General features: G+C 34.1%; 1 protein-coding gene across 2 annotated transcripts in view; it reads left to right on the top strand.

Annotated features, from left to right (window-relative positions):
* The window catches only part of CLCN4 (chloride voltage-gated channel 4), a 105,807-nt gene that overhangs the window by 10,397 nt on the left and 73,144 nt on the right, over positions 1–22,266 (top strand). For both annotated transcript variants that reach the window (XM_003765589.3, XM_031959007.1), the window contains one exon: positions 21,608–21,762. In XM_003765589.3, the coding sequence (XP_003765637.1) occupies positions 21,619–21,762 (144 nt within the window). In that variant the 5' untranslated portion in view covers positions 21,608–21,618. The remainder of the gene's footprint in view (positions 1–21,607; positions 21,763–22,266) is intronic.

Here is a 22,266-nt window from a genome sequence, read left to right as displayed (position 1 = left end):
ACCTCAGTGTTTGGTACCTAATTTTTTTCACATGATCTGAATCTTCCTAACAGAATTCAAACAGAAGTAGTTTACTTTCCTGGCAGGAAGCTGATATGTGCTGGTTTAAATAGGAATTTATTAAAAGAGGGCAAGCACATTTACATATGTCCAGCCCTTAGCACAACACCTGACACATAATGCACGTTTAATAAATAGGGATTGACATACCCAAGAGTTAACTCCATTTTTCTTGGAAATTGACTTCTATGGCTTATGTTTCCCCTTTTACTTTTTAATTTTCTTCCATTTGTTTGACACAGTAGGAAAAATCTGTATTTCCTTTATTAACTTATAGAAGAATTGGTTGGTTAGTCTTTAGAAACAAGAGTGTGTGTATAGAAGTATGTTTCTTCTGAGAGCAGTTATGTTTTTTTGAAGTAGCTTTTGAAACTAATAACTTAACTGATGAGATACAGAATTTACCATTTTTTACCTTGTTTGAATGGGCAGTTGAGCCAAACTCTATCTGAGTGACTATGAGTCCAGGAAGTTCTAAAATATTCTACCACCTAGACACATTATAAGATATGTTTCCAGTCCTGCTGATTTCAGTCTGATTCTTGTTCTTTTTCTTTTTTTTTTCTCAGTATTTTATTTTCCCAAATATATGTAAAGATAGTTTTCAACATTCATTCTTATAAGACTTTGTGTTTCAAACTTTTCTCCCTTTTTACCTTATTTCCCCCCTCTCAATACAAGTATTATCTCATTAGGATAATCTCATTTATCCCTAGCTAATTATTTGTTTGAGTGTGGAAATGAGTGGCAGTTCAGGAGAAGCAATACAAGGACACTCTCAAGGTCTCTCTGAAGAACTTTAGAATTGATTGCATGATGTGGTATGACCCTCATTAGAAAAGGTGCTGTGCTCTATGACCAAAGCAGAATTGAATTAGCTCAAAGAAACTCAAGATGCACAAAGTTAAAGAATCCACCCCAAATGTTCCTTGGGACTCTTTGTGCCTGATCTGTGGTAGAACATTCTGAACTTGTTGTATATACTGTAACTTAACTCTAAAATAATGATATCATTTTGATCCTCTTTCTGAATTAAGGTCAACAACCAACAAACAGCTGATAATAACAACATGTGTGTACATATATTATAGCCATGCATAGGAACACACTTGTACACATAGAGAATCATACATACACATGCACATTCACATATATACACATATATGCCATAGCTTTAATAATAGCTCTTATATAATGTATTGGTACAAAGAGTCAATTATCATAGCATTGTGGATGTGATATGCACAGAAACAGTCATACATGCACACATTTGTGCACACACACATATATATGTAGGTACATCTATATGTATGTATAAGTACACAATTTGCATATAGATGCATGCGTGCTGTCACTATTACATATATGTGTTTGCACACATATGCTATCACTTCAAGGTTTGCAAATCTCCAAAGGAACTTGCAAGCATATATAAATAGGCATTATCTCATTTGATACTCTTAACAGCCCTGTGAGCAAGATGCAGTTATTCCCATTTGATAAATGAAGAAAATGGATTTCAGAGAAAATCGAACAACTTGCCCATGGTTATAAAGCTATCAAATTTTGGAGGCAGGATTTGAATCTAGGCTCCGTTTTCTCTCTCAATACAAATAGTCTCTCCCTTTCCCCCCCATCCCTAAATATCGTCTTTCCTCCCATCCATCCATCAATCTTCCCTGAAAAGTGTGTTTGTAAAGAATTCATTTTCCTATCAAAACCCAACCAAGAAGGAGGATTCTGGGAAGATGGCCGAGTAGGTCGGTAAATTTCCCTCACAAGCAGAACAAATTTGTGCCTCAGGGTAAACTAGATTGAAAAATGAAAGAAGACTTGGGGCAGAACAGGGGTACTTCTTCTACAACCCAACAAAATCAGAAGAAAGGCTAGCTCCACAGAAACGCCAAGTTGGGACTCCTGGGGCTAGCTGAGTTTGGCTGCCTCTTGCCGGGCCTGGGTGCACAGTTGGGGGTCTCCATCTGGGAAGACTGAAGGAACCAAGGCTAGGCTCAACTGTGCAACAGAGACACAGCTCTGGGCAAGAAGGAACCAGCCCCTGGTGAGTGCAGAGGCAGTGGGTCAGGGATGCTGAGGGCACCTGCAGGAGGGGGGAGTTTGGGGTTCCTGGTCAAAGGGGACAGCTGAAGGGAAGCCAGAGGCACTATCCTCCACCCCATGATTAGAGATGATTATACTAATACTTCTAATTAAAAAAAAAAAAAAAAAAAAAGAAACAAATCCAACCAGCAAAGAAGAAAGAACTGAACTATAGAAATTTACCATGGGAATAGGGAATACTGGAATTCATCTTCAGAGGAGGACAGTGAAGTAAAAAAAAAAACCTTCTACCTCAAAGAGTAATGTTAAATGGCTCCCTGTCCAGAGAGAATTTATAGAACTAAAAAAATAAAATAAAATAAAAATCAAATAAGAGATATTGAGGAAAAACAAAACACACACACACACAATCCAAAAAAAAAAAAAACAAAACAAGATTATGAAAAAAAATTAAAACCAACTAGAAAAGTCTCAAAGATGAAAATTAGTATTGGATAGGGGGAAGCCAGTGAAGCTATAAGAGACCAAGAAATAACAAAACAGAATGTAAAGAATGAAAAAAATAGAACAGGATGTGAAACTTCTTGTTAAAAAACAACAGATCTAGAGAACAGATCAAGAAAAGAATATAAAAGAATAATTGTACTGCTTGAAAGTTGTGAACAAAAAAAGAACTTTGACACAATAATATAAAAAATAATCCAAGAAAATTGTTTTGGAGTGATAGAACATGAGGAGAAAATACAAATAGAAAATAATTCACCAGTTACCCTCTCAAAGAAATCTTTTGTGGAAAACACATTGGAATATTATTGCTAAAATTTGAAACTCCCGCAGATTAAAGAGAAAATTTTGCAAGAAACAAGGGAAAAAAAATTAAGCTATATTGGAGCTACAATTAGAATTATTCAGGGTTTATCAGCAGCTATAATAAAAGACTGCAGGTCCTGGAATCATATATACCAGCAATCAAAAATACCAGGTCTGTGGCCAAGAAGATCATATCCACCAAAATTATTCATATTATAGGATGAGAAAAAATGGATATTCAACAAACTTGTAGATTTTCAGGACTTTCTAGCAACACACTCAAAGATCAATTTTATGAAACTTAAACACTGACAAGTTCTTTTTTTTTACATGAAAATGCATACCATATATTTAAAATTGACATCAGCAATTGGGTAGCTCAAAAGAAAGATTGGGGCAGAATAAAGGTAAAAATAGTAATTATGTTATACAAATGACGTGCAGAGGAAGAATAGACATAGGGGCTAATGAGTGGGTAGGGGGACTCATAGTTCTAAAAACTTACATTGGGAATGGGTTAAATAGGCAACAGTACATATATACCATGAAGGATATATCACCTTCCAAAATCTATAAAAAAAAAAGGGGTGGGGGAAGGGATGGGCAGAAGGGGAAGCAAAATGTGGAGGTAGAAGACAAGAGAGGGCTCCGTGGGTGGGGAGAGATTAAGTAATGGCAAGGCAAGTTAAAGAGCAGAATTAAAACAATGACTTAGCAGAGATAGGAAAGATATGTGTGTGGAGGTGGATTTGTGTGTGTCTGTATATATATATGTATACATAAATATATTCTTGCCTGCTTGGGGAAAAGTAGGGGGTTGAAAGGGAAAAAATAGAGTAAAGTAAAAAAAAAGTATGCAACAGAAAACAAAAGAGCAGTCTACAAGGAAGTAAAGAAAAGATAGACACTCATGAATATAATTTCTTCTACTATTATATATCCTTTCTTCAGCTGATAATTTTTTGTTGTATATTTTGAATACTCTGCAATGTTCTGTTAGGCACATGACAATGTTCTGTTTTGTTTTTGTATTCCTTTTCTGTTTTTCTTATTCTGTTTTTTTTTTTTTGAACAAAATAAATTAAAATAAAAAAACCATAACCAAACAGCTGTTGAGTAATCAACAAAGTTATTTAATTCCTAGGGTAGCTGAATTGATGTGATAATGGAGCTTGAGTTTGGGATACTTATACTGAATCAAAGATTTAGGGCTAGAAGGGAACTTAGAGGTCATCTCCTCCTTCATTATCTGGGTGAAGAAACTGGGGTCCAGTAAGCATAAATGCTTTGCCAAGTATCATATAGGTATGATATATAAGAGGTGGGATTTGAATCCTGTTCTTCTGACTCCAGAGTGGTACAGTAGATAGAGCAGTGGGTCTAGGGCCAGGAATATTTATCTTCCCGAGTTCAAATTCTGAGCTGGATGATCTTGATTGGGCAAGTCACATAACATAACTCCATTTGCCCCAGTGTCCTTATCCCTAAAATTATCTAGAGAAGGAAATGATAAATCACACCAATATCTTTGCTAAGAAAACCCCAAATGGGAGTCACCAAGAGTTAGACACGACTGAAAGTGATTCCAAATATGTAATTTTTTTTTCACTGTGCCACTTGACCTATGTCAGGATCCAGATTTGAACATAGATCTCCTTCTAGGTCCCAGAGAATCCCTGTAAAACACAGGAGAAAGAAGAAAGAAAAGAGGAGAAGCCAGTTCCTTCTTTTTCATTGATTAAGTGGGGTTTATAAATAGGGGACTTTCGTGCATCATTTATTTATTTATTTTTGCTGAGGCAATTAGGGTTAAGTGAATTGCCCAAGATCACACAGCTAGGAAGGGTTAAGTGTCTGAGGCAATAGTTGAACTCAGGTCCTCCTGAATTCAGGGCTGGTGCTCTATCCACTGCACCACCTAGCTGCCTTGCATGTATCATTTTATCATGTATTATTTTAAATTTCATTTGGGTGAATCAGAATCACTTGGGCACTCATAGGCTGTCTAATCCAAAACATTAATTAGGAAACATTTATTCAATACTTGTTCTGTGCCAGGTATTGTATTAAGCCTCTAAAGACTGTAATGAAACAGAAAGGTGCTTAGATCCAATCAGGAAAGACAAATATAAGGCAATTTCATGGGGACCCATTATCAGCTGGGAGAGGGGATAAGGAAAGACCTTAAGTAGAAAGTATTGTTTGAATTGAGCTTTGAAAGAAACTAGGAATTCTAAGAAGCAAAGGTCAAGAAGATATGCGTTCTTTTTCATGAGTAATCAAAATGGGAGGTAAGGTGCAAAAATATAAAGAACAATAAGGATTCCAATTTGACTAGATCAAAGAGTACATGAAGAATAGTAATATATAGTAGCCTGGTTGTAAAGGCCTGTAACCTCAAAACAGGTGAGTTTGTATTTGATCCTTGGGAGTCGAAGGAAACCTCAGAAGTTTATTGAAAGTGGAGTGATCTGGTCAGACCTGTTTGTTGGACTTTGACTTTGGAACTAATCCAGGAATTTTGAAAACAATCTTGAATTATGCCCAAAGAATTTTTAAACTGCCTATACCCTTTGGCCCAGCAATACCACTATTGGTCTATTTGCAGAGATAATTAGGAAGAAGGAAGAGAACTTCTGTTCTAAAATATGTATAGCAACTCTCTTTGTGATGGGATGCCTGTCAGTTGGGGAATGCCTGAATAAGTTGTGGTATATAATGGAGTACTACTGTGCTATAATGATGAGCTTGATCATCTTAGAAAAACATGGATAAACTTGCACTAAATAATGAAAAAAAATGAACAGAACCGAGAGAATGTTATATACATACAGTATTACAATATTTTTTTAGCAAGTAATTTTGACTGTTATAAATATTCAAATTACTTATAAAGGATCTATGAAGGTAGATGCTTTCTGCATCCAGAGAATGAACAGATAAAGAGAAGTATGTATAGAGTGAAGTATATATAGAGAATAAATTCTATGTAATAACTTTATAGTTTCATGTATAACCATATATATATATATATATATATATATATACACACCATATATTTTTAATTTGACAACTGTGTGAAAGATGGATTGGAGAAAGGGAGGGGGAATTAGAAGGGATGGGCTTAATCAAAGGGTCTGTTGGAAAAGTCCAAGAGAGAGGCAATGGAAGCCTTAATTAGTGTGGTGGCTGTATGAAAGAAGGGGACAGATGTGAGAGATGTGGAGATAGAATGGATAAAACTTGGCCATGATGAGAAAGAAGGTAGGAAGATGATTTCAAGGTTGTTAACCTAGAAAATTGGAAAAGGTTAGTGATTAATGTGGACTTAACTCTCTTCCCCATCAGAGAAGAAGCTCATCTGGCTTTATCAGGTATAACCAATTCCCAGATTATCTCCTTGAGGATGGAATTCTTTATCAACCTCCATTGTCTATCCCTCAAGCCTCTGAGCATCTTTAAACAGCCTTTGAGATATTGGTTAATGTTATCTTTTAGACAGGTCTGAGACCTGATATCCTGGTATTCCATTTAATTATCCCCTCTGATGTACCATATTCTTCCCTGGTCTTGAGAAACCCCCAAAGCTGTATTTTCCCTACAAAAGATCTAAGCCCATTATGAGGTTCTGTCTCTTGCCTGTCTGTCTGTCTGTCTCTTTCTTTCCTTCGCCTCCCGTCATAGTGCTTTTCCTTTAATGGCGTCTTACTATATCTAACAGAGGATTTAACCTGCCAATCAATGGTGTATTTTCACCTCATGACATATTCCTCCAGTGGATTTTTCCAAACTCCTTTTCTTGGTCCACTTTTTGGTAACCTTAATCCTCTTCCAATTCTATTTCATATTTGCCACTCCTGATGTCTAATTTTACCTCTTATTTTGTCTGTAACCTCTTCTCCTAAATAAACCTATTTTTTGCCAAAGAGAATGGCCATCGTGAATTTGTAAAATATTTATTGCGAACTAGGAATTACTACCCTGACTTCATCAGTGACCTTGACAAATAAGGAAATTCAGAATAGGGGTAAGGTGAAGGAGACAGATAATGAACTCAGTTTTAGATATGTGGAGTTTTGAGATGTCCATGGAACTCAACAAATAGTTTTAATATTAGAGCAATTAGGTGGCACAGTGGATAAGAGTGCTGAGCCTGAAAGTCATAAAGACTTCTTGAGTTCAAATACAGCATCAGATACTTTCTAGTGTCCGGGCAAGTCATTTAATTATTCTTCAGTTTCCTCATCTCTAAAATGAACTGAAGAAGGAAATAACAAACCATTCCAATATTTTTGCCAGGAAAACCCCAAATGGGGTCAACCAAGACTGAAAAATGATTAAACAAGAAATTTATAATGCAGGTTTGGATTTCAGGAGAGAGAATAGAATTGAATATATAGAATTAGAATTTTTTGGCTAGAGATGGTTATTGAATCCATGAAATTTGTTGAATCCATGAGAGCTAATGAGATTAACAGATTAAAGAGCCTAGGAATAATACCTGGGACAGCACCCCTAGTTAGTGGACTTGATAATGATGATCCAACAAAGACAACAGAGGAGGATTGGCTAGAGAGGCAGAGAATCCAGAGTGTTTGTGTCACAATAACTTAAAGAGAAGAGAAGATTGTATTGAGAAGTAAGTAGGTATCAAATACTGTGAGAATGAAGATGGAGGAAAGGCCATCAGATAAGACAATTAAGAGATCACTGGTAACCTAAAGAATAGTTTTCCTTGAGATGAGATTTAAAACCAATTTACAAGAGCTTAGAAATGAGTAAAATGAAAGTAGAGATGATGAGTATAGATGTGTTTATTTATATAGACAAATAAAGTATGAGTTTAGTGTAGAAAGGAAAGATTGAGTTTGAAGGGATAAGTGAAGGGATGGAGGAGACACTCAAAGGAAGCTGGTTGTTTTTGACAGCAACATTGACCCGTTTTAAGGTTTTAAATCTCCTCCCCTCAGATTTGAGGCTCTTCTTTCACATTATCACCTCCCTTCTTGCCTCAATCCTATGACTTGCCAGCTTTTAGTTTTTTATTAACATACTATTAACATTCATTTTTATTTTGAGAACAGTGCCATCCTTAAAGGTAGTAATGGAATTTAGAATTCCATTAGAATGTCATTTAATATGCTATTCTATTATTTTTAACATAATTAGAATGACAGTTCTAATATTTTAATATAATTACACTAATATTCTATATCATGTTTGTATTGACCATTCACAAATTTCCATAGATTTTAATAAATATTTTAAGTGTCATTTAAAATACTAAATCCTATCTTTTTCTTGATTTCTAAAAACTTGAATTGGGAATATTGTAGCAGGGAGAGAATGAAAACTGGGGTGGGAGTGGATATAATCCAAATGGTTGGAGGATTTGGAAGGGCTTAGTATCAGTTATACAAGTGGAAACTTTAAGTTTGATGAAGAGAAGGGTTACCTTTTCATCAGAAACTGGTAGATGTTAGATGATTGATGGGCAGCTAAATCAGTCCCTAAACAGCTTCCTCTTTTTATCAAGCTCAGAATTATTTGCGTTTGAGGGCATTATAAGCTGGCTTCCCCTAAAGAGTCTTTTCCTTCCTGTTCTTTTTCAAATTTTTTTTTTGAAATTCACTATTTCTAAAGTCTCTTGTACATATCAGACTGAGCCTGGAATTCCCCTTTTTTTATTTATCATGAAATGTGAGATATTATGATCATTTTCTTTTAAGGTTTCCATGATTGGTAAAGAGATTCTCTTTCTTGATCAGAATCAGATTTCAAATAGTAATTAGTTGTCTTTACTGTTTTTTCAATGTTCCTGAAATTTGAAATGAATAGTAAGGCAGGTTCCAAATATATCAGTTATAATTCTTTTAAGGACAAAAATTAATCTCTAGTAAATATCTCCTTAAATTTTTTTGCTCTATCTACACCTCTCTTTTGCCCATAAAATATTTTTTATCTTTGTTCATATTTACTTGTGTATGGGCCATATCTTATCTGTTAGATTTAACTTCCTGGCGGGTAGGAACAGTGTCATTTTTCATTTTTATATCAACATTAGGGTAGTTAGGTAGGTAAGTAGGTAGAGTGCTGGACGTGCAGTCTGGAAGTCTCATCTTTTCTAATTCAAATCTGGTCGTAGACACTTACTAGCTGTATGACTGGATAAATCACTTAACTCTTCCTCATTTGTAAAATGAGCTGGAATAGGAAATGACAAACCACTCTTATATCTTTGCCAAGAAAATTCCCAAAAGTCATTCTGATCACCTGTAGAGGTGAAATAGAAGGACAACAAATAGACTCCAAATGGTTCTCATTTGCTATCATTTTTAATATCAGTCTTTTATAATTATCAGTGATACTATTTTTGGATACTATACCTCAGTAGGAAAGATACTTAGGAAGGTGAAGTTATTGTATGGCATAATATAATAAATGAATAATATAATAAGTAAATAAAGAATTAGATTCTTTGGAATCAGGAAGATCTGTTTACTTCTTGTCTCTACTTTCTTGTCTCCACAAAAATCTTTATAAGTATGTAAACAATGCCCCAAAAGTGTTAATCTAGTTTTAAGTTAGTAAACTTATTGTGCAAACTTTAAAAATACATTTGATGAAAAACATGAAGGAAAGCTTTTTTCATGTTATTTTCTAAGGAAGACTATGTCCTCAGAGTAACACATTGACCAAAAGATAGAGACGTAAACTAGCTAGCTTACTTTGGGCAAAACTCTTAACTTCTCAGTGGTCCAAGCAGTGTCTAAATTGCAAAACAGTTTTCAATCTGGATTGATAAAGGAATTTCCTTTCAGGAAATCCTTTCACCAATAAAATCATAAGTCTTGTCTAAAAAAAGGAAAAAAAAAGGTTAAAAAAAGGAGTAAGTTGGGAGGAGTGGCTGCTTCCACCAAATATATACATAAATTTTTCCTGGAAGTACTAAAATAGACATTTATTTTTTAAAAAAATGAAAATTTTATTTTCAAAATTATACTTTTCCTGTCCTCCTTCCTCCAAGTTGAAAAAGGAAAAAAAATAAAACCCCTGTTAGAAATATGTATAGTCAAACAAGACAAATTTAGTGATTTATTTTAACAATATCTAATAATATCTAATTTGACAATATCTAATAGAATAAAATTTCAAAAGAAAGGGAAGACTCATACATATCATTATCACATATGCAAAAAGCAGTTCAGGAGATTGTCTCTTCTTTCTCATTTCCACAAAATCTTTATAAGTATGTAAACAATGTCCCCAAAGTCTTAATCTTACTTAAGTTAGGAAAGCTTATTATGCAAACTTTAAAAATACATTTGATGAAAAACATGAAGGAAAGATTTTTTCATGTTATTTTCTAAGGAAGACCATGTCCTCAGAGTAACACATTGACCGAAAGATATAGAGAATATGAGATCTTATTTTTTGTTTGTTTGTTAATAATAAATAAGATACTTGAATCAACTTTTCTCTATTATTGTTACCTCAACATTCATTGGAAGGAATCTTGGAGTTTACATAGTATAAGTTTTTTTTTTTTTGGGGGGGGGGGGATGTTGTGGATCCCTTTGGCAATCTGGGAAAAGTTTTCTGTGAAAGTAAAGGTGAAATTTTTTTCTTATCTAATTTCATGAGCTCCCTGAAATCTGTCCACAGATCTTATGAATAGATATGTCTCAGGGTAAGAAATTACTAATCTAGTTCATCTTATGCCTATGCAGGCATTCCCTTTGTAACATGTCTGACAAGTTATCAGTCTAGCCTTTTCCTGAAGCCTTCTAGGGAAGGCAAATAATCTATTACTTCCTATAGAAGACTATTCTGTTTTTGGACAGTACTGATTTCTTTTCTTCAAACTGAAATCTACTTTTCTGCAAATGCTACCCATTATTCTTCATTCCATTCTCTGGGACCACTGGCTGTCAGTTTTCCACATTAAACTGTCGTGTCAATTATTAATGACACATCTTTGTAATCTTCTCTTCTGGGGAGACTAAAGCTGGTAGATTGCTTGAGCTAGGGAATTCTAATCTATTATAGGTGGAAAAATGGTTTGGAGATCTTTGAGGGTCTTCAGAGAATCCTTTCAGGGGTTGATTAAAGTCAAAACTTTTTATAGTAATGCTGTTTTAATTTCTAATATTGTAAATATCAATAGGTATAACTCACATAGACAGAAGTTCTTTGGAGATGTCCTTAAATCATTTTTAACATTAAGGGGGTGAGACCAAAAAGGTTGAGAACCACTGTTCTAAATCTTCTCCAATGTGACCATCTCCAGTTCTTTCAAACAATTCTCATATTATAGCATGGTCTCAAGTTCTCAAGTATTCCAGGTAGGATCTTAGAGGATAGATAATGCCAGGAACTCTGAAAGGCCTAAGTTCAAATTCAGTCTTAGACACTTTGTTTGCTTCAGTTTCCTCATCCAGTAAATGAGTCTAAGAAGGAAATGACCACTCCAGTGTCTTTGCCAAGATTGTGACAGAATTGACTAGGACAGCCTATGGCCTCCCTCATTCTGAATGCTACAACTCTCACTGAATATTCTATCTCTTTAAATCTAATTATTGATCTTGCATTCCGTTAAAATGTTATATTTTATATTTTTTTCACACAAACTGTTTTCTACCTAAATTATTTTTGAAATAGTTTTGTAGAATTTATATTTCACTAGATTCATTATGCTAGCTTGTCATTATCTTTTTTGAATCCTGAACCTTCTTTTTAAAGTATTAATTATCCTATCTTAGAGGACCCTAGGTGATTTAGTAGGTAGAGCAATGGGCTTGGAGCCAGGAAGATCTGCCCTGACACTTAACTAGCTGTTTGATCCTGGGAAAGTCATTTTTATCTCTACCGTAGTTTTTAAAATTGTAAAATGGGAATAGTAAATACTAGCATCTCCCAGAGTTGTTGTGAAGATCAAATGGGAAATGCACTATACCTGGCATATAGTAGGTACTTAATACATGTTTCCTCCCTCTCCCCTTTTTCTTTCCTTCTTTCCCTGAATCTTCCCTCTCTACTTTTCTTCCTCTGCACCTTGCTAGCTTCGTGCAATCTGAAAATCTAAGAATGTCATTTATGCCTTTATCCAAGTTTTTGATAAGAATGTCTACCTATTTTTAAGAAAACAAAATTTTACCCAGCAAAGGGCCTCTTGGTATTTGCTCTGCTAATGTCCCCCAGAAAGAGTGACCTTTGGGACCTCTTTTCCAGATAATTTCTAGAAATTATCTGTGACACTTTGCCCTGGAACTTGACTCTCCTGATTATGGGGCAAATCAGTAAAAATTCCTAAAACCTACTATATATATCTTTATATATATAGAGAGATATATCTATATCTATATCTATATCTATCTATCTATCTATCTATCTATCTATAGCCAGCTCGAGGCCATGTTTCTTATCTCATTAAATAATCTACCAAGAACTATGGACTTAATAAGCATCTTACTCTTTGTCTTGTTGCCGTTCTTGTATTTTTTCCACTCCACTGACCCTTCCTTTTTCTTCTTGTTTTATGATCATGGCAGGTAAGGACCTAGGGCACCATTTTGTACTTCTTGTGATTTTCCAGAGTAAAACTCCTTTCTCTAGCTTCTGCTTCCCTAAATGTGTTGTTTCCCTCTATTAGAATGTAAGCTCCTTGTAGTGAGGGACTTTTATATTTGTTTCTCCAATAATAGCATAGTTATTATTCACTCATCCGTTGAATAACCTAAGATCAAAGGGGATTTATCCCCTGTAGAACTTTCCTTCCAAATCGACTTTAGCCTCTTAAGGATTTCTTTTTGGGTCCAGTCATTCAACCTAACCGTATTATTGTTTAGCCCCCATCTGTCTATTTTTCATAATGATAGTACTAAAAACATTATCAGGTGTTTTGCTGAAATCCAGGTATACTAGACCTATGACATTCCATTTATCAGTTAACCTGTTGACCCTGCCAGGAATGGTAATCTGGATAGTCTGACTGGACTTGTTTTTGATAGAGCCCAGTGGCTCTTAAGGAGCATTGATTTCCTTTCTAAATACTCACAAATCAACTTTCTAGACTTTTTTTTCCAGGAGTCAAGCTTATTAGCTTGATTTCCATTTTTTAAAAATTGGCATTATATTTGCTGATCTAAAGACCTGCAGGATCTCTTTAATTGTTATAACTTATAAAATAGTATTGGTAATAGCTCAGGAATCATATTTGCCAGTTCTTTCAGCACTTTGGCTCTCTCTTTTCTTTCCTCTCTTCCCTCTCCTATTTCCGTCCCTCTTCTCCCTCTCCCTCCCCACCTCTTATTTAACTACAATGAATTACAAAGTGAGATGGTTTCTTCCTTCCTAGGTTCCCGTATTTTCTACTTTAGCTACCAACTTCTCCTTTTTTGTGAAAATGAGATTGAGAATTGAAAATTTTCCCTTGTTAGTTCCTCTACTTTGAAAGAATGAAATTATCTTTAAAGCAGAATAAGAATATCAGCTTCTCTGCTTTAAAGAGTCAGAACTCCAGCATAGTTGAAGTGCCCTATCACCACTCCATTATGTTTCTGTATCAGGTTTGTGATAGTCATGCTGAATTTCTTCTCTTTCCAAGTCATCTTTCTCCTAAAGTATTGCTGCGTCTCCTTCCACTGAATTTCACCCAAATGTTCTGTGCCTTGCTTTTCTACTCAGATTTGTGGATTTCCTTATAGAAATTATTATTCTTATAAGGATATATTCTTACATAATGTATTATATATAATATAACATTTTTATATTATTGTTATTTGCTAATAATAGCAAATTATCCAATTGCTTTTGGATTGCTCCTTTATCTAGTCTTTCCATATATTCAGAAACACTTCTTTAAAGTGTTCCTACTAAGTCTCAATTTTTGAGATCAAATTTGCCTCCCTTTAGAAAATATTTAATTTACCTTGTCTTTTTACTCATATTTTATGTTTGTATGTGGATCGTTGAGGCCATATATATATTTATTGCCAATTCTTTTTTTCTCAATATTTTTTTTATTTTCTCAAATATGTGTAAAGATAGTTTAATAGTATTTTATATTTCCAAAGAAATGCAAAGATAGTTTTCAACATTTACCTTTGCAAAACCTGTTTCAAATTTTTCTTCCTCTCTCATCTCCCCTTTCTCCAAGTTAGCAAGCAATCTGATATAGGTTAAACATGAAAATAATTTTTAACATTCATTTTTGTAAGTCTTTGTGTTCCAAATTTTTTTCCTTTCTTCCCTTACTTCTTCCTTCTCTAAGGCTACAAGAGATCTGATATATGTTAAACATGTTCTTTTATTGGATATTGTTTCCCATCAATTATTGCTCTTTCTTTATTACACTTGGTGCTTTTTGTAGTTCATCCTTCATTCTTGAAGAGGACCAGTGAGATCCCAAGGGTGATGTCTTGACTTGCATGTGAATTGGATTTAGGAGAGATCCAGTCAAAACTGGTGATGCCCTAGGATACAGTAGGTGACTTTGGCCTTTTCTAATTAAGATCTTTCCTAGATTTCAGTTTGTTTTAGGCCACATCCATTTATGACTGAGGGCTGGGGAAGAATTGAGGCAAAATATCGTTCAATTTATTATCACATTTTGTATCATCTGGTTTTACTGATATATATGGGTGTTTTCTCCTTTTTCCTTCATGAAGCCCTCATGATCAGAATTGCAAGACTCTAGGAAAAAATATTTTTTTTCCCCTTATTAAGTGCACTTTTGGGGTGTTTTCTGTGCCTGTATAAGATTCCCCAGTAGATTCTACAGCAAAGATGACTTTTCAAACTGTTTTCTGAGAAAGATTTTCAAATGTAACATGATGGATGATATCGGAAGTAAAGTTTAAGTAGGACAGGATTACCTTTCATATGATGAAATTCTCCAGATGTTCCTTTTTATGGGTGACATTATATTGATGACACTGAGCCCCAGAATACTACAGAGCCTTTTAAAACCTTCAGTGTCACTGGAAAGAAAATGGCCTCATTGGAAAGTTAGGAGTTAGAAAATTACAATTGTGGTTTTACATTCCACTGTCATGTTTCTGTATAACATTTTATCTTATAAAATATTCAGAGTCCATTGATTTATTAGTATAATAAAACTCTGCTTTTAAAAGAGCTTCTAAGTCTTTTATATCATTTTACCAGATGAGAAAAATAAGTAAGGAATTATTATTTTAGAGAAGCAGGAAATTAACCATAAGGTAGATAGGTCTCTTGTCTTTATCTAGTGCCTTCCCCAACATACCACATTCTACATTTATTTTATTCTCTGCCAAGTATACCCATCACTGGGGTCCAAATGGACATATGAGTGTATTAAATGATAGAAGATACTGAAGATAGAAGATACTGAAGCTGGAAGATCTCTTAAACTTGGAAATTTTTTGTTTTTGTGTTTTTACTTAAAAGAGTACCATGTACGAAGTAGAGATTTACTGTTGAATTGAATTAGTCACTGACCACATCTGTGCAAAAATCAGCTGTGCAAAATGTAATGAAATTTAACATTTTATTTTTTCTCCAATTAAATGCTGTCCTGTATTAAGATATTGAGCTCATGCAAGTTCCCTAAGATAGAACCAACCAGGCAAAATTGGAAACTGAGCACGTTAAAGCTCTGCCTGATTGATGATCAGTAGTGTGATTGGACACTTCCATCTTGGACTGAAATAGGAAGACCTATTCTTTTAAAAAAAAATCTAGCCTAGTGGAATGGAAGCTCCTTGAGGGCAGGACAATTTTGTTTTTGTTTTTGTACTTAGAAGAGTAACTTGTGCAAAGTAAAGATTTACTGTTGAATTGAATTAAATAGTCACTGACCACATTTGTGCAAAATGTAATGTATGCTTTGTAGTTGGTGAAAAAAATGTTTTAATCTTTAATCATATTGGAGTAGACAGAGACAGAGGGAGAGAGAGGAGAGAAACACAGAGACACAGAGACAAACAGGCAGAGAGACAGAGAGAGAGGGAGAAAAAGAGAGAGGGGAGAAGGAAATACTGAAAAAAAAGGATGAAGATAAAGAATTGAATTTTAGCAAGGAAATTAATTAAAGAATAATCCATTATAGTGCAGGGGATAAGGTGGGATTCCCAGAATTTCCAAAGAGGTTGATTAAGTTCTTACCCATTGTTCTTTTCTTCATTTATAACCAGGGAAATTATTATTATTTTTTTTAATATGGAAAAATAATTGCAACTGCATGTATCCTTATAACCCAATCTCTCAATGTCTTGGAAAGAAAGCAGACATTCAGCAGCCTGGACATTGCCCGCCACCCTCTTGTGGCCTTTTGATGCCATAGCAGTCTTTTCTGTGATACTTTCAGTAAAGCACAAGGAGAGCCTGTGTTACAGTATTTTATATAACTGGAATGGATGATTATCTTATCTGGTATTTCCCAGACTGTTCTGTAAAACCCTGGTTCTTTGTGTGATATGAATAAGTCTTGCATGGGAGGGGAATGCTGACACTTAGTTATATATTATATTATTTGCATTTTAATTTATATTTTTCCTTACAAAATATATGCATGAAATTGATTATTAAATGTACTTATCACATTTGGCAATTTTTTTTTATTTTGAAAATAAAGTCTTTTAAAGTGTTCCTAATTGCCCCTCATACTAAATAGCTTTCTCTTTATTTCCCCTTGTACCAGATATCAGGAGTTTCTCCAATTCCCTCATTTATCAGTTATCTTTTCTCCACATTTTTGAACTTCCATAATTGTGGGAAAATTCTGAGCTAATCTATATCTTCACTCTACAGATGAGGATATCAGATAAATAACATGTAAAAATAAAACATTATATAAGTGCTCTTATATAATGAGGCTCAGAGAAACAAAAGAGATTTGCTTCTTAATAGTACCAGGCAGGCCTGGTATTTGAACACAACTTTCTTAAGCTCTGTCTAGTGTCTTTCTTTTACATCTTGCTGATTTTTAAAAAGATTAAAATTTAAGAATGGGGGGATGCTGGCGGTGCAGTGGATAGAGTAGGAACTCTGGAGTTAGGAGGATCTATGTTCAGATCCAGCTTTAGATACTTACTAGCTGTTCGACCCTTTAATTGTCACTTTAATTATATGTAATAATTATAGTTATATAAATTATATGTAATAATTAAATATATTTAGTTAATATGGCATTTTAATTACCACTTCACCCTCCCTTTCCATTGACCTCCCGAAAAAGAATGGTTCAAAGGATCAAACTATGTCAATTATACAGTGCATTTTTTTTTTAACTCCATAAGGTAAAGAAAGAAGAGATAGTAGGATGAATATTTTTTCAAAATAAAATTATATCTGCTTGTAGTTATTTGTACTTGAAGTATACTTACTTAAATGGGAGTAATTATAGTAAATTATAGTAAACTAAAAAAAATAGTATGTCAATTGATGCATCTGGTTTTTCCAGTGTTTAGTAATCAGTCTCTGATTATGTAGATAATAAAATGTTAAACAAATCTACACCCAATTCATGGTAAGTTAAGAAAAAAAGAGATTTCTGGAAAATAATTATATTTAACCCTTGTGGGTTAGGAATCTTTTCTTCATTGCCTGGAAACAAGAAATAGTCTTGTTTTTGATTTTTTTTTTTAAAGCTATTATGTAATACATTTCATTATGCTTGCGATAATTTGCCTTTTAACTTTGGTTCAGAATAATCATTATTGTAACCACTTGACCACTTTTAGGAGTAGCTAATATTTCAAGTGATCATATTTTATTGATTAAGAATATCTGAAATTTTAGACTATTAACATAGTACAGTAAATTCTTTTCTTCATAATTAACATTTTAATGAATGAGAAATTACAGGACCACAACCTTTCTGTGACAGAAGCTACTTTTATTTACCTAAATTCTTCAGATTATAGTGAGATGTGGAATTGGAAGTGGGAAAAATAATGGCAATAAGTCTTGAGCTGATTGTTTGTCTTGTGTGCTTAGAAATTCCAGAGAGCCACAAAGAGACTGGACCTCTGTGATGGTTTCTAGCCACACTCCCCTGAAATGCTCACATATCGGGTAGAGACACAACAATAATTATGACTCCATGATGAAAGACATTGAACTCCTTTTTAAATACCTTTTTTTTTTTTTCTGGGGGAAAATTTTTCCTAGTTCAGCCAGTAGGGATTTCCTGAAACAGGATTTCCATTTCCTTACTCCTTCCTCATCAATGTGAGAGGATTGCCAATGAAATACTAGAGATTAACCTATGATTATGAAGTGAGACTATTTTATCCAGATGGCAGGATGGGAAAATTCCCTTGGTTATGAGATAGAGCTTTGAAGGTTGTAGGTCACTTTTCCTTTATTTTTTTTTCTTCTTATAGTTTGGAGATATTCAAGACATGATGGAGATAAATACCTTATTGTTCTTTAATTAATTAAAACCTTACTCTAGACTTCCCTGGAATCCTATGCAGGACTGGAGAGGAATTGATCACTACCTCCTTTTGGCTCATATTATGTGGTGATTCTCCTTTTCCCTCCCCTTACATTTTTTTTTTTTTTAATCCAAATCCATGGCTTTATTTGGATAGCTAAATGGTACAGTGGACAAGGTACCAGACCTGGAGTCGAGAAGACCTGAGTTCGGATGTGACTAGAAATACTTAGTAACAGTGTGACTCTGGGAAAGTTACTTAACCCTGTTTGCCTCAGTTTCCTGAACTGCAAAAATGAGCTGCTGAAGGAAATAGAAAATGATTCTAGTACCTCTGCTAAGAAAACCCGAAAGGAGGTCATGACAACAATATGGCTTCATAAACCACAAGATGGAAACTCCCCTCTATGGATAAAAATCAACAATTCATCTGTCACTTTTAGTCTTGGCTAGCATGCTGAGACAATAAGCAGCATGCATATAATCATACTGCTAATGTGTGTGTGTCAGATTTAGGACTTGAAAACAGGTCATTCTTATCCACTATAACATAAACCAAGATACTTTACTTTTCTGGTATGCTTCCTAACTTTTTTAGTGTCTTTAAGAGCATATTTTAAAACATTTTATTGGTATCTTTTTTATATCACTGCCATTTTTGAATATATCCCATCTGAAAATATCTCTCCCTGAAGAGTTCTATCCTTGCAACAAAACTTTAATAAAAAAAGGGGGGGGAAAGAAATTCAGCAAATTCAACCAGCACATTCACTATCTGTGAGTGATACCCAAATTGTGATAGCCTCCTTTTTTATTTTGCTGAGGCAATTGGGGTTAAGTGACTTGCCCAGGTTATTGCCTGAGGTCAGATTTGAACTCAGGTCCTCCTGACTTCAGGGTTGGTGCTCTATCTACTGTGCTATCCAGCTGTCCCTTATGGTCCCCTGGTCTCCTACTTTTGCCAAGAAGGCAAGATGTGTACTTTCTTAGGGCTTTTCTGGGGTCAAGCTTTGCCTATTATTATTATACAGCATTTCATTTAATTTCTTTTGTCTTTTTCTTTACATTATGGTAGTCAATTTGTGTTTTATTGTCATTGTTCTGTTTATTTCTGGAGTTCATTCAAGTCTGATGTTGCTTCTCTGAATTTATCAAAACAGAATATTTTTACTTTTGCATTTATATCCCTAGTACCACTAAAGTGCTTGGTACATAGTAAGCATTTAATAAATATTTTTTCATTTATTTACCACAATCTATTTATCTATTCCTTATTCAGTTGTGGGTGTATTAGTATTTTGGTGTGCATGAGATTTTTCTTTGTCATTTTAGCTTCTTGTCTCTCTCACTCCATCATTAACTCAAATATGGTATGCATCATACCATAAAGGCTTCTTAAATTGTGGGACCACAGGGAGTCATGTAACTGAATGTGGGAGTTCTGAAAAATTTGGCAGCAGTAAAAGGTATCATATTCCACCAAGATTCAATTCTTTATGTAAAAATAAACAAGCATATCCATCTCATTAGCATGCAAATTTGCTTTTGTCTTTAATAAATGGTAAAATTATATGTATACCAAAGAATTGTTTTAAAATAAATTTCTTTTTATTATTTATTTATTATCAGTAAATGTTTGATTTACATATCTGTGTCTTTTATATGCTTTATATATATATGTACATATATATATATATATAAATATAAAATAAAATAAATGTTATATATTTTATGTACCTGTGTATTCAGGGATAACTCTGGTAAAAATTTCTTGCGTAAAAAGGTATCCTGAGTGGAAAAAATTTAAGAAGTCCTTGTATAGATGGAGTCATCTATTTTGTTTTCTGCTTTCCATTGGCTTTTGTTCGAATACTGATTCTAATGCATATCCTGCTTTTTTCTGCCAAAGCTTTCCCTTTCTCTCAATCCTCAAGTCTAGAGGTTCTTAGCCTGTGTGTGTGTATGTGTAATTAGCCATAAAGCCCCCCTCACAGCCTTCTTGGAATAATGTAGAAAATAAAATGCATAGGATTACAAAGGTAACCAATTATATCACTTACAGAGTTATCAAAATATTTGAAAAATTTATAATAATAGCTATGATAAAGCTAGTATTTATATAGTGCCTACTGTGTTCCAGGCATGGTGCTAAGTATTTTTACAATTATTATTTCGTTTGGTTTTTATAACAACCCTGGGAAGTAGGTCATTCTCCCCATTTTACAGATGAGGAAACAGAGGCAGCCAGCCAGAGATTGAGGCTTATATAATATACCGTAGCAACAAAATAAAACACAGTTAAAACAACAACCTCAGAATAGAGATTAAAGTCATGGCCTATATTTCAAAGAAAGCCTTTTCTTTTAGTCTTGATTATAAAGGAATAGCCAACTGGCTACACACCTGTTAAATCTTAGTAACATGAAAAATTTATTTTTTGCTCTGAATATCAATTCTTTTCCATTCTTTATGCTTTTTTCCTTATGCTGATATACTTTTCTAATAAATGCAATCCTTTTTTGGTTAACTGACTTGTCTGGATTTAAAGCTCTGCTTATTCAGTTCATCAGAGATTTCCCTTAACACTATATAATGATAGGAGATTGCACATTATATTTGTAGAAATGAAAACAAAATTTTCTTATTTTATTCCTTTGTTTCTCTAATATCACTGGTTGCTACCGTCTTGGACTATATGATACTTCCCCAAGGGCCCACAAATGGGTACGATTTTTGGCTTGGCACTTGGTTCAGACTTCAAACTGTAAAAGGCCTCTTAAAGTTTTAAAGTGGCTGCATTACACTGTAGGTCAATAAATCAATCAGTGTAACCTCTTTATGACTTGTAAGGTGACTAGCCCCATGTTGACCATAGTTACTTTTCAATTTGATTAAAATGTAGTTTAATCTGCCAGTGGTTGTTCTTTCTGTTGCAGAAATACTTAAAGGCACCGAGAAAATCCACACTCAATATTTCTGCAACCACATTTCAGTTCTTTAATTGTCTACTTCTGTGGTTCATCCTCTGTAATTTTAATTTACTTGACTCTTTGCCATGTTCTTTATAAAAACCCATTGACTTGGTGCTAGGTTATTAGTTTTCCTTCTAACTGTAGATGTGATGATGGGGAAGTTGGAAACCGTTCCATGATTATTCTATCTTTGAAGGAAAAAATAGTGGGTCTGTATTATTCTTCTGGGAAGTCAAGCTGACTGGAAATAAAGCTTAGATTTGAAACTATCCTTGTTCTCTTCCAGGTGTTATTAATATGGTTAATGCAGGAGAGATGAATGGGTCTGGTAACCTGATGGATTTCCTTGATGAACCTTTTCCTGATGTTGGAACCTATGAGGACTTTCACACTATTGACTGGTTAAGGGAAAAATCACGTGACACAGATAGACATAGGAAGGTATGTAAGTGAATCATTGAATTAATGAAGGAATGGAAAACATTTATTATGTCCCAATTATTTGCAAACCATCTAATTACTGGGGATACAAATACAAGAGTAATATAGTCCCCATCCTCACGCAAGAAGGAGACAAGTTCTAAAAAGTTTTAATGAATTTTAAGGTATTAAAACTTTGCATCTGTTGCTTTTTTTTTCTAATAAATACCTTCCCTTGAGATTTAACTCTTGTTTGGATTTAAAATTCCACATATTTAGTCCATAAGATATTTCCCTTACCACTTACAATAATAGGAGATTGTATACTATATTTGTAGAAATGAAAACAAAATACTTGGCTTTTTGATTTTTATTCCTGTGTTTGCCTAGTATCTTTGGTTACTACTTTATTAGATTTATTAAAGCTTAAAACTGCACTAAGACTTTTGGAACATTTTAAATAAGAGTGTGATGGCCTTGGAAGGATGTTTTAGTTTAGGTATCTATGGGGATACTGAGTGAGGC

This window comes from Sarcophilus harrisii, chromosome 3 (assembly GCF_902635505.1).
Source record: "Sarcophilus harrisii chromosome 3, mSarHar1.11, whole genome shotgun sequence".
NCBI classification, from domain to species: domain Eukaryota; kingdom Metazoa; phylum Chordata; class Mammalia; order Dasyuromorphia; family Dasyuridae; genus Sarcophilus; species Sarcophilus harrisii.
This window is presented reverse-complemented; position numbering and strand designations above follow the sequence as displayed.